Source organism: Serinus canaria, chromosome 3, assembly GCF_022539315.1.
Source record: "Serinus canaria isolate serCan28SL12 chromosome 3, serCan2020, whole genome shotgun sequence".
In the NCBI taxonomy this organism is placed as follows: Eukaryota; Metazoa; Chordata; class Aves; order Passeriformes; family Fringillidae; genus Serinus; species Serinus canaria.
In genome coordinates, this window is record NC_066316.1 from 17,935,288 (window position 1) to 17,948,383 (window position 13,096).

The 13,096-nt window shown below is 38.2% G+C and overlaps 1 protein-coding gene across 5 annotated transcripts in view; it reads right to left on the bottom strand.

The window, feature by feature from the left end:
• Positions 1-823: 823 nt before the first annotated feature.
• The window catches only part of DISP1 (dispatched RND transporter family member 1), an 89,880-nt gene continuing 77,607 nt past the window's right edge, over positions 824-13,096 (bottom strand). For all 5 annotated transcript variants that reach the window (XM_050972281.1, XM_050972279.1, XM_050972278.1 and 2 more), the window contains 5 exons: positions 12,718-12,841; positions 11,598-11,725; positions 11,064-11,161; positions 8,881-8,978; positions 824-4,479 (listed from right to left, as the gene is read on the bottom strand). In XM_050972281.1, coding sequence (XP_050828238.1) covers positions 835-4,479; positions 8,881-8,978; positions 11,064-11,161; positions 11,598-11,725; positions 12,718-12,841 — 4,093 coding nt within the window. In that variant the 3' untranslated portion in view covers positions 824-834. The remainder of the gene's footprint in view (positions 4,480-8,880; positions 8,979-11,063; positions 11,162-11,597; positions 11,726-12,717; positions 12,842-13,096) is intronic.

A 13,096-nucleotide genomic window follows, 5' to 3' on the forward strand; every position in this document is an offset into this window, starting at 1 on the left:
ACAGTAGATTAACTCTCTGTGGGAAAAAGTTCAGTTTTGCAAGGCACTTCATGTCCAATTTTACAAGTCCTGATTTCACATACCTCTGTCAGCTGCATAAACTGTATTTTTGTTGTCATCACTGAGAAGTCAATAATGTTCACTGACTATTGTTTTCACCTGTATTCTCTGGTATGTAATGGTAAAGTCTATACAGTAACTGCCAAAAAGGCAGTTTAAAATGTTTTACTGCACTATATATACAGAAATGCAACACAGGCAGTGCAAATGTTGTAGACCTCCAGGAGCTTTTCTTTAGATTTTGTTAGGACGAATAGTTTAAAATATTTCCCAAACAGGCTACCCTGCAGAGCTGGTCTGTCAAACAATCCTGAAAGAACATAATTACAGTTCTGCTGCCATTTCAAAGTGTGCAGAAGCCTGCCAAGGCAGCAGAAAAATAAAAGCAAATTATGTACTCAGGAAATGTGGCAATCTCAGTCTGCCCCAAATGTTATTGATCTCACAAGCCCTGGCTTCAGAACAGGGAGAGCTTCTTTGTAATGCTTTATTTCTTGAGATGGTTTATAAGGAGAAATCAAACACTAATGCCCTGGAACAAAATCTAAATAAAGCATATTCTACCTTATGAGTTATAGCAAAAAAACATTCTGGACAACATCAGGTTTTACTACATGTAATGGCTTTATGAAATGTATAAATGTTATTGTTCTATAAAATACATTTTTCATTCCAAAAGGCAAATTATATTTCATAATTATTCAGGACTTTCCTTTCTAGTGCTTTAAACTTATTTTTAAAAGAAAGACACAGGATTGCCAAATTAAAGGTTTATTATAGTGTTTTTATTAACAAACTTTCATTGGAAAGTTCTGGGCGCATTAACATAGGAGGCACATTGGCTTCGATGTTTGGCGTTTGATAGTCAACAGAATTGCACTTTACTGCAATTGCCTTGCCACAACAGTGTGAACTTTCATGGCAACCCTCAGAACGAGCCTCTCTCCCTGACCTTGTCAGCAGGTGTTTTTTATCATTTTGGTCTACTTTCAAAACTCGGTCATTCTGCAAAGAACACTGATCTATCTTGCTCTCAGCTTTCTTTTTCTGCTTTGACAGAGAGGCTTTCTTGCTTTCCATCTTGTTTGCTTCCGTACCACCCTTTTCATCACACTTGTCTGTCTGCTGACAGAATCCCTTTTGGTTATTTGAGACGCTGTTCTCACATTCAGAGCAACGCACTATTAGAGGTGCTGCGTTTCGGCAGAGGAACTGTGAGGAGCTTGTTACCTTTGGAACAGTTCTTAAATTTTCCTCTGGGTTTTGATGAACATGTGTATCTGTCCTGTTAATTCTTTGATGTGCCTGGAACTGTTGCACGGACTGGAGGAAAAAGTTTTTAGGCAGAGAGTTTTGTGTCATCGTTCTTTTGAGCCTTCCTTGAAGGCAGCTGCAGTGGAGCATATGCTGGACTGGATGTACGTAACCCTCAGCAGCTTGCTGTAAAGCACTTATAGGAGCTACAGAGCTTTGGATCTGCACGGTCGCCGGGGAGGGAGAACACTGGTAACAGAAGGTGTCACTTAATTGCTGAGAGGAGTGTGGACTCCACTTCACTGTCACCTGCTTATATGCATCAGGACAGCTACACTGCCTGTTCTTAGAGAAAACTGGGCATATGGTGTGTTGGTCAACAGAGGTCTGGAGCACAGATGAATTAGTAATGTTTTTGATGCCTTTACTTACTTCACTATTATAGGCTGGATGCATTGGCACAGATGAGTTGTGGGGCTTGCTGCTGAAGAGCTCTGAACAGATATGAGTTTCTTCATATGTCACTTTCTCTGCAGGGTTACAGATTCCGGTTTGTGATGCCAGAGGTTCAAGCTCATAGTGCTCATGCTCCACTTCTGGTTTTTGGCTTCTGGAGTCCAGGCCGTACTTGCTTACAGGATGGGATTTGTTTTGACTTCTGCTCCCTTGGGGTCCTGAAAAGGCCTGAGAGAAGGCATTACACCGCAGTTTTTTTGGTAGTGGGATCTGGCCACAAGTGCCCTGGGGCCCAAGGCATCGGCACATGCACTGGAAAAAGAACGTTGCAAAACCCCAACTAATGCACATTATAAGCATCATAAAAGTGCCAAGCTGAGTGTATGCCAACACTGTCGAGGGCATCATCATTGCCCCAGCTACAAATGTAGTCAAGGCAGCCATTGCAATAGCAGAACCCATACGGCTTAAAGAAAAAATGACCTTCCCCTCTCGGTCAGGGTCTGGGGCCAAGCGATAAGCCACTCCATAATGAACAGCAAAGTCCACCGACAAGCCAACAGCCACTGAGATCGTGACAGATTCCAACACATTCAGCTCCCACCCAAGAAGAACCAGAGAACCTACAGTGACAAAAATAGTTCCAGCTATTGAAACTATTGCATAAAGGCTTATGATTATGTTCCAAGTTGTAAGAAGCATTACACTAAATGCAACAGCAACTGAAAGGCCCATGGCAATCAGAGTACCATCAGAAAGACTGTCCTGAAGATCATAAAATTCAAGGTTACTCACAAACCAACCATTGCTAAGACCTTCAGGAGCAGAACTAAGCTCACTTGAAATCCACGAGTCCACCTCTTTGTAGAATTGATGCATTTTCTCATAAGCCAGTGTGAAGAGGTAGGTGCTTTGGAACTCTAACACCACTGCCCTGATGGTGTCATTAAGGTCAAAGCGAGGCCCTGGGGTTTTGCTATCTAAATGGTACCCTGTGCTTCTTTCTAGCTCCATTATAGCTCTCTTGATACATAATTCAAAAACTTCTTGTTTATATGGAAAGCTCCAGTGGCTGCAGCAGGGGTAAAGAGATGGCTCATCACAGTCTTGATTCTCCATCCACTGCTTAAATGTTTCAATGAAGCAGCTTGTGAAGTCTTGTTCTTCTGTCTGATAAAAAAAGGTTTGATTTCTTAACTTTTGACAGAAACGTAAAATCCAAACCTGCGAAGCTGGGCTAGCAATATTAAAACTGCTATCTAGCTGCAGCTCTCCTTTGCTTTTAGGGTTTAAAGGGTCACCGTTATCCTCAGGTGTCACACCCCAGATTACGGTAATCGGCATGTGGAGCTCTTCTCCATGGTGGACACGTTCAAACATAAAAAGTTTTTTGTATTCTGCATCATATCGTTCAAATGGGTGAGAAGACCTAAACACCTGAAACTCTGAAAGCTCCAACGACGGCAGTTTCATCTTTGGATTTACACACACAATATATGCTCCACCAATTGTTAAAGCAAGGAACCAGAAAAGCCAAATATACCGAAATTTGATAACAATGCATGGCAAAACTTTCTCAAAAAATATCCTTGATGCTTCTGAGACTGCAAAAATAATCTTGTGGAACATTTGGCACAACACTGTCCAGCAGTTTTTGTTGTTGCTTACCCTCTGCTGAGGTTTCTTAAAACAACTGAAAATATTGACAAGGTATCGTTCATGTAATACAACTACAGCAGGCAGCCATGTAACCATCAAAACATAATTAACCAGAATGGCTGTGCCAGCATAAACACCAAAACACCTGATTGCTGTGATATTGCTGACATAATTAGCATAGAAGGCAGCAGCGGTTGTAAAACTCGTGACAAACATGGAAAGAGCAGCGTGTTGCAATGTGATGCTCACTGTCTCAGAGGTGCCAGCATGAGGTTTATCAAACTTTGTGTAGTTCCAAACATCACATAAGACAAAAGCATCATCTGCTCCGATCCCAACAAGGATAATCAATGCTGTGAGATTCATGAATGGAAAGAACTCAAAATTAAATACTACCCGATAGAGAAAATAAGATATAATCAAGGAACTAATTATTGCAAACATAGTCATCAGCGTGATAAACATGGACTTGGTGTACACACACATAACTAACAGGACAATTACAATGGCTATGGCAGGATACACAGTATCCATCAACAGATAATCTTGAAACAACCTATGTTTTATTCCAAACTCAATCCCCGTGACAGTTGTTACACCATCAGAAGCGTTCCAGTTCTCAAAGTTATCTAGGTAAATACTCATCATGCTTTCCCCTTTCTCAGTGGGAGAGAAGAGCATGCTGTATTTTAAAGCTGGTAATACAAAGTCAGCTGTCTTTGGGCTTAGGAAATCCTTGTCCACTAGGTAGTGAAGGATCTGGTAAACAGCATTGTACTTGGTACATTTTCGAGGCACGTTTGTACACTTGAGTTGGTCCTTCCTTTTGGCATTCATGTCCCAGCAGTCGGGCCCCAGGGTCCCATTGTAGTAGTATTTGGCACAAGTGCGAAGCAGCTTTAGGGTGTGAGAGACATCCCGTTCGACAATTTTCTGACACGATGACCTGTTGTTCAGAATAGCAATATAGTTGCCTAGTGTCCAGCTGGGACAGCAAGAAGCAGCAGTGGCTCTCTGGCAGAGATCACCAAACTGGGAATGGGATCTGATCTGTATAAAGACAGACAGGGAGACAAATCCAATTTAAAGTAACACTCTGAAACATTCAGTAACCAGAAAAAAAAGCAACACAAGAAATTACTTTAAATTATGAAAATTGTTTACGTTAACCTTTGGCGTTAACATATTAAATTCTTATTTTTACACACACTGCTTTTGATTGGTATCCTCTTGCATGCAGCAGACCAAACCAGCCAGTATACAGACTTGTCACAGTGGCACAGAATTGGCAAAGGTGTTAAAGAGTATTATTTGAAGATCCACTGAGGTGTTTTGTTTCTTTCCAGTCTGAGGACTGAGAATAAACAATCAGCCATACATCAGTGAAGTTTCATTCTGCTTGGAATCATATCCCGAAGTTCCTAGGAGAGGCAAGGACTTACCATCCTGAAAGGAAGGATGTGACAGCTTTACCACAACTTCCATCACCTGATCTCTCTTCTATAACCCTGATTTTATTAATCTTTCTTAGCTCTTGTACAGCTGGCAGGCACTGGCCCCAAACAGCTCAGCCTGCCACCGAGGCACTTGCATGTCCCTAAGTCATGCAGGATTTCCAAAGCACAAGGTAATTCCACTGTCATAAAGCACCCCAAAATAACAAGCCACTGAACGCTGCACCCACAGTCCATGGCACAACTGTGGTTAAAGAGGTTCCTCAACCAAGTGAGTCTTAATCCCTTATGGGGATATTTTTCTTTTATTTCCAGAATACTCCAGATTTAGTTGAAGACAGTAAGAGCACGACTTAGCTAAATCACCTCAAGACATTTCTACACAAACTGAAAGTAACTATAAACCAGAAATGAAACTCTAACAAGGCAAGATAGAGAAATTCTCTCAAGATGAGAAAACTCAATCTTTGTAGAGCACAAGGAATAAAAGTCTCCAAAACCAGAACTTCTGTTATATGTGACAAAGTAGAATTAGTCCATCAAATAGTTAAGATATATGTCAAATTTATGTTTTGATCAAGTTACACAGAATCCCACACATATTAATACAGTCACATAAATAAAGCCATGTTCTTCGGATTTTATAGGAGTGCATCCTGAAACAGCTGTCCATGTATGCTCTAACTGATCTGAAAGAAACCACTTAGCCTCCTTTTTCTTTTTTTTCTTCAGCAGAATTACACAGGCTTATTATTAGCAATCCTTCATAATGCAGACCAAAAAAAAAACATAGGGATTCTCTCAGCAGTTATAAAAGCTTTATTTTGGGCCAAATTTTGTCAACCAGTTTCTGAACAATAACAAATTGGCATTGCAAAACACCAGGGTAATTCACATTTGATTGTTTCCAGATAAAAACATGCACACATGCAAACTCAGGAAAAATTGAACAACCAACTAAATAAAAGGAAGCTGCATATCTGGAATAGCATATCTGTGCTTTTCATGGCACATCTCCAGGTTAGTCCTACGAGGATATAAGAGGCAAACTGGGAGGAAAGGATTGATTGTCTTCTCTTTGTATTCAAGTTCAATATGGGACAATGATGTTTATACACTGTTCTTCTACACTTGCTGTAGGCCATAAACATTCACTGGCAAAGTAACTGCTGCCAAAGATAAAGTAACATGAGCTGGTGGCTGGAAATTACAAAGTAAAATACAAAACTTAGGTCCTGATTGCTCATTAAAATACTACGTAAAATGTTAATAGATTGTAGCATTAGGCTTTGTTGGTGATCCAAAGGAACGGGAAAGGTCATTTTGGTGTTTCCAGATCTGCTCTGCCACCGGCACCACTTCAATTTACTTTGGAACAAGTAAGGAAATGAAACTGGGCAACCTGCACACATCTGGGGGCAGATCTGCCCAAATGGCTTTCTGCAGTGACAGAGAATCACAAATCCACTGCTTTGGGGAAGCAGTCTTAAGACATAATATACAGTCATTAAAGTTTATAAAATAACTGTTTACAGTTTATAGGGAAAACATTCTGCAATTAACAGGTGGAAAAAAAAAAGCTCTTCTAAAAAAATGAGAACACCTCCCATAACTATTTTTGTATATAAAGTTTCCATGATGATTATGGGACTTGCATATGCTGAATGGCTGCAGGGTAGAGCCCCTAAATGTCAGTAAAACCTATTGTTAAATTAGTTGCAAGCAGATAGGAATACAATTAATACATAGAGGATATGCTGTTAGTTCCATACTAAAACCAGTACTAGTTGGTGCTGATATCCTGCTTATCATCAGAAAAATACATAAATTCAAAGGTTTGCACTTCCAGCAAGCAGCGCCTGATTTTCCTGTCTTTGACTACAGAAAGCTTTTCCACTTAATTCAACAGAACTATGGCCCTAAACAAGCAGGAGCTCAAAACATAAAATAACTACAGCTAGAAAAGAGTCTGTAAGACCAGGAGGTCACCAAAGTCATCGATTTTTTGTTATGGCTGCAGTGTAAGTCAGAATCCTCTGCCTCCCCAGGGATTGGCTGCTAGCAGAACTTTGCATTTAAAAGTGGGACATATCACAGCACTTTGTGAGTTCTAAGAAGTGTCAGAAGTACTTAAAAATTGCTAGAAAGTGTTCAAATATTTAAAAATGTTATTTATAAGTAACAAGCATTTAAAAAGAAACTATGAAAAAAACTTTATCCCTTTCTGAGTCCTGAGTATCTAATTTTTAAAATAAATTTATATGCACAGACCACCAAAAATACCAAAACCTAACCATAATCATTTTCCATACTAACTAGCTAAAAATCAATGCTGCAACCATGATGCACTATTGTTCTGCTCAGCAGATGTGTTAAATTACTTTATTCCTAAGTAATTTACAAAGATCTGCAAGGCCATTATTTACAACAATATTCTTTATAAATATTTACACAGTTGTGGGTGTAGATGATGCATCAAACATATCATTTTCTGAAGTGTTCTTATTTCAAAGGAAGAGCTGGTTTCATGGGCCTTGTTTGTTGTAGTAAAATAGTTTCATCCTTTCCTCAGAAGGTATAGCCATTTTTGATATAATACATTTTTAGCAAGGTGAGCAGATGGGGAGGAACAAAAGAAACAATTCTCAGTAGTAATGCAATCATTAGAGATATATTCTTCAGAGGTAATTAACCATCTTCTGTTAAACAGAATGATGTTTTTTCATTCAGACTGCATTGCTTTGCAACAATCTGCACTACCTGGGATTTACCTGCATCAGCTGCCTGTGTGACTGAGCCTCTACAGTAAATGCACAGATTAACATCTCCTCCCTCAGCCTCAATTTTTACCCTTTTTTAAGGTTATTCTCCCCTGGATCTCCTGACTGAACTGGTGATGTGATGACTCCCTAGCTCAGCTCATTCAGAACTGATCCTGTACTCTTGCTCACCTGGCTCATTCTGATTGCAAAAAAAAAAAAAGAGATAAAACCACATGAGCCATCCTGTCAGCGCAATCATCTCTGATGGGGAAATAAGGAACATTTACAAGCATGTGAGGACAAAACTCACTTCCAACAAGGGAGTCAACCAGGACAAAATGCCTGTCAGCAGACTGCCAAGGGAGATTCATTATACAATGTTCCACTATAGTTCAACATTTTAAGCCAGCAAATGATGGCTGTTGTAGAGAAAACAGTTTGGGAATTTGCTAAATTAATATATCTGTCCAATAGGCAATGATCAATCTAATATTGAAAATATTTCTCATTAAATAAATGAGAAATATGAATTAAGTTGTCTATGATTATTTTTGGAGAAGAGCAAAGTAGAAATAATTTGTTCAGTATTAACAGATGAAAAACATATCGCTTCATTTCCATGCAAAGTCATCAGTATGTGAACCAAAAGTTCATTGTTACTCAGTTCAAAGGAGTTTGCTCCAGCAAGTGACAAGCTTATTTTTACAGATAAAGTAAAGTTTAAATGAAAATTAGTATCTCTAGCTATTTGACCTAAGTTCCTTTGCTGTCCATTTAACAGCCTATTCTAAACTAACCAAAAAAAAAATTCATTTGAGTGATCCACCAGGTGTCAGAGAACAATGCATATATTACGAGATTATAGTTAGTTCACCTGGAGGTGAAAACACAAGAAAAATCAAATATTTTCTGGGACCCAAGAACAAAACTCCATAGAATAATATTCTCTAAGGAAACACACAGTAAAAGTTATGATAGTCCTTTCCTGAAGCAACCCTATTCTACCCAATTCTGGATGCTATTAGTAGAAAATTCAAATAAATTCCCCAATATATAACCTGATCCACAAATTCCAGGTTGTTTTTTAACTGTATGTACATGCTGGCTGATCATTTGACAGGAGTTAAACTACATGAAAATCCTCTCATATGCTACTGGATGGCACTGGGCAGCAAAACAAAGTTTCAAATGCATGCTCTGTATTTGCAAGTGAAACAAATGCCAAATTGACTTACCCTCAAGTTGTCTACATTACACATTGACTTAATTGCATTCAAATTCCATAAATTCTCTCCTTCTGTTGATGTAAACACCACTCGTGAATAGCGATCGCCTGAAATTACAGAAAAGGGGGTTTTTACTGGTTGTTCGGGTGGGCCTGGTATCAAAGGCTGAGGCAAAATCCCACCATTCAAATGGCACATGGGAAATCTTTGTTGAGTCATGGGAATTCACCTCCTTTTCAAGATGAGCTGATTATCTCTAAGACTCACTCCACATGAGTGAGTTTCCATTTCCTTAAGGTGCTTATAGTAAATTTGGCATCTTCAATACTACACACCACTCAGAAGCTCTACAGACTTCTATTCAAGCAAACTATCTTCTGAAATATGACAAACAAAAATCAGAAGATTTAATCAGCAAACTATGAAATTCTTGGCACAGTATAATGGCAGTACACTGATAACAGTAATCAAAGGCTGATTTAGTAAGTAATTTGGGAATATAAATAATAATTATAAAGCTGTTTCTACAAGAATGTTTTTGCTTTAGAAGCAAATGACTGCAGTGGAAATTGTTGTGATATCCTTGAGGCGATTTTCAAGAATTCCACAGTTTAGACCCATGGAGCCTAAATTACAAATTAAATCACATTTATCAGAAGACAGATTTAGGAAAGAAAATAATTACTTAGTGGCAATGAGATCTGTCTGCAGAGCTCACAAGGGAAACAAATATACAAACACAAAAAAATACAACTGGCTAACACAGTTGGGTACTCTGGGTTAAAAAACACGATCACATTAATTAAAATATTCCAAAAACCCAAAAGGCTGAATTTTCCCCACTGCTGTGAAGCTGCAGAATTTCTGCCTTCCACAAAGCTGCAGTGAAAAGACTCAGGGGCAGTACTTTATGATGTCCAACCATGCTTTACGATCAAGGGAGCTGAAATCTAGAGGTCCTGGAGCAGACAAAGAAAGATACCAGGAATGACAAAAGTGGATCAAGAGGAAATCAACTGTTTTCTTTACATAATGGACTGGCAAATTTTCCCATAGAAATGCAATTCCTTCATGACTGTCACAACTGAGACTAGGCAGAAAGAGCAGAAGAAAGGAGGAGAGTAAGACTGTGCAGAACAGCAGCCTGGATAAGAGGAGTCAATTCCACTTCAAGAATGCTCAGCAGAGTACCAACTACATTTTCTCTCCCTCACTCATGATATGCTAATTTGGTTCTGTTCACAAGAGTAGAAATGATGACCTTGCTTCCCAAGCTCTCACTTAAATGAAAGACTATACTGCAATTGAAAAAAAAGAATAAAAATCTGTTCTTCACCCCGGTTTTCCCTGGTCATTGCTCTCTTAGACCAAGTAATCTAAACAAATAATTTCACAATTGTGTTTTTGTGCTCTGTTATCAGTCCTCACATGTGGAAGTAGCCACATAAGAGCTCAGGTTCTTCTATGAATAGAGGCAAGATCTACATCTCTCTTCCAGAACAGGAGAACCGTTCTGCAGTGTGCCTTGTAAAAAGTCAAAAGACCTTGTCTTTTTTGTCCTCTAGTTTAACTTAGTCAGCTTCATAGCCTACAGTGCTTTTAAGGTGGGGACATTTTATTTTTATTTCTGATTCTTTGAGGGGGATGTTTTCTTTGTTGCGTTTTTCTGTGTCTATAATTTTTCCATACATAAACCCCTATATTCTGTACAAAATATAATTGGTGGATGCCTTTAGGACATACACAGGAGAAGTATTTTGATTTAGGTTTTTTTATAATTAAATTAATGGCATGGACAAAACATAGCTTCTTCCCAAACATGAATTAAGAACTACATCTCTAGCCACACACAAAACACTGATTTTACAATGTTCAGTACTATCCACAACTAATAAAATTCCTTACAGGAAATGGAAACACTTAAAGGAAGCACTTCAAGTAAATACAGGTTTTTCTGAGAAAGAGCCAGTAGAATAGAACCAATAAGGCAATTCTTGAAATAATTCTTAAAGTGCTTTGAAACATTTCAGTCCAATTTTACCAAGATTTCTGCAAAGAGAAAGAAGGTATTTATTGTGCTTATATACTAAGTTAAAAATATCTTCCTAATATGGCATACAATATAGAGAAGAGTTCAGAAAACTCTGAACTTCAGAAGTTTTTAGCTTTTCTTGTATCATTTCTCCACTTACTTGGAATATCACAGAAAAAGGTATCCTTGTGGAAGTTCCAGTCTGCTTGCCTCCTCTCTCTTTCATAGTGATCATCTGACCATCTGTCATCTTGATGACTAAACCAGAACAAAGGATTTCACTTTACCTTAGCAAAGAAATCACTAAAACAAGCAACATCCAAATAAGGCACACAGCTTAACAGCTCTGACACCTGATAAAACATATTTTTACCAATGTGATTTTGGGATACAAAAACTGAAACAGTAATTTAATTTTTTCTTTAAATTAAGAGACTTCAAATGAAAGGACATTGAGTCCAGTACCAATGAAAATATCCATAGAGAAAAGTACAATTATACATTTTTTAAAAAAGCTTGCAGTGGGAAATATCTAGCCTGGTATGAAAGGCCTTAAATACTGTAGAATATTAGATTCTGCATTTATAGAAATCAGTGGCAGCACATATATTAACTTCAGAGCATACTGGTGAAAGCACGATATACATACAAAACCACCAATAAAACAAAATGCATTATAACTATAAAGCCTTACCTTTTAGCTTGCTCATCTGCATATTTGAAAGGGTAGTTTGCAAGTGTTGCTTTGTACCCTGTGTTTTTCACCATGTTGTTCCATGTGACAAGTCTCTGTCCTATGGCTGTCCCTCTGGGTTCAAAACCCTAAGGGGAGAGAAGCAAAAAATTCCACTAATGCTATTCATTCTTCAGCTCAAACAGGACAGTGGAAACATGATCAAAGTGATGGATGGCTTTCACTATGAAGCATAATTACTCCAGGTATCTACTTTTAGAGGTAAAATGCTTCATGACAAATAATGACTGATTGTAGAGATTGACGAGGGATTAAGAATTCTTGCACGTCCTACTGCTCTCCCTGAGAAGAGATGATTTGGTCCATCCAATGCTCAACACTTGGTTTTCAGAGCAAGGGCATTATACAAAGTGCTCTTCTGTATCTCAACTATCACTCTTAATTAAAAATAAGGCAAATATTTAAATAATTTTGAAAGTGACTTTGAAACAATTTTAACAACTTGGCTGTTTTCAAGAAATATCCATTGCATATGGATTTGTACAGATATACATTCTATACTGTAAATACCAATAACTTACAGGAACAGTTTATTTTTATTTGAGGATACTGATTAAATGCCATATTTTCAATTAAAAAAATCCTGAAAGCTACTCATGCTTAAGACAACTCATAAAAAGTAAAAAAAAAAAAAGAGTGCAATATTTAATAGAATCTGATAAAAATTACTTTTATCCTTTCAATATGGCTATCACTTCATCCTCAGAAGGGACTTAGAATCCACTCTCCTTTAACAGATCCTGGCCTTCATTCTTTGAAGCCTGATTTAGAACGTATGGTCTGTGCTGTACATCTAAAACTGGGAAAAATTTACATTATTTATTCTGAAGCAGTTCTCTTGAAGGACACATGACCTTAGCAAAATGAAGAGGGCATGGAAACTAGTGGGTAATATACTTTGATGGCAACTGCAGCTTTGTATTATCATTTGCTGCTCCAATGTCAAGATTTAATACTCTATCAATTGCTCTACTTGCATTTGCTGTTTACTGGTTCCAATGGAAAACATGGCAAACAAAAAATACTTATTTGACAGGACAACTAATGGGCATTGACTTACCAGCAGTGGATCAGAGAAATCTGGAAGATCTGGAACTAATATTCCCACAAGTGCACACACCACTATGAGCACAGTGCACATGCCCAGGACCACCACAGGCCAGTCAGCGATGAGTGCGGCGTAGCTATGGGACAGGAGCAGAGAGAGGTGCTACAGCAACAAACACTGCACACAGGACTAATCCATACTTCTCTCAGGAGCTTTTCAGTTCAGACTATTATTTTTCCCCAGGATTTTGACAAAAAATGCAAGCCTATCTATGATTGCAAGCCACTAGAAAAAGACAATTTGTCAAAAATTTAGTGAGAGAAAATGTTACTACTTGGGATCTTTATTAAACTTACGCATTTTAAAGAAAAATATTGAAGAAAGAAAAAGA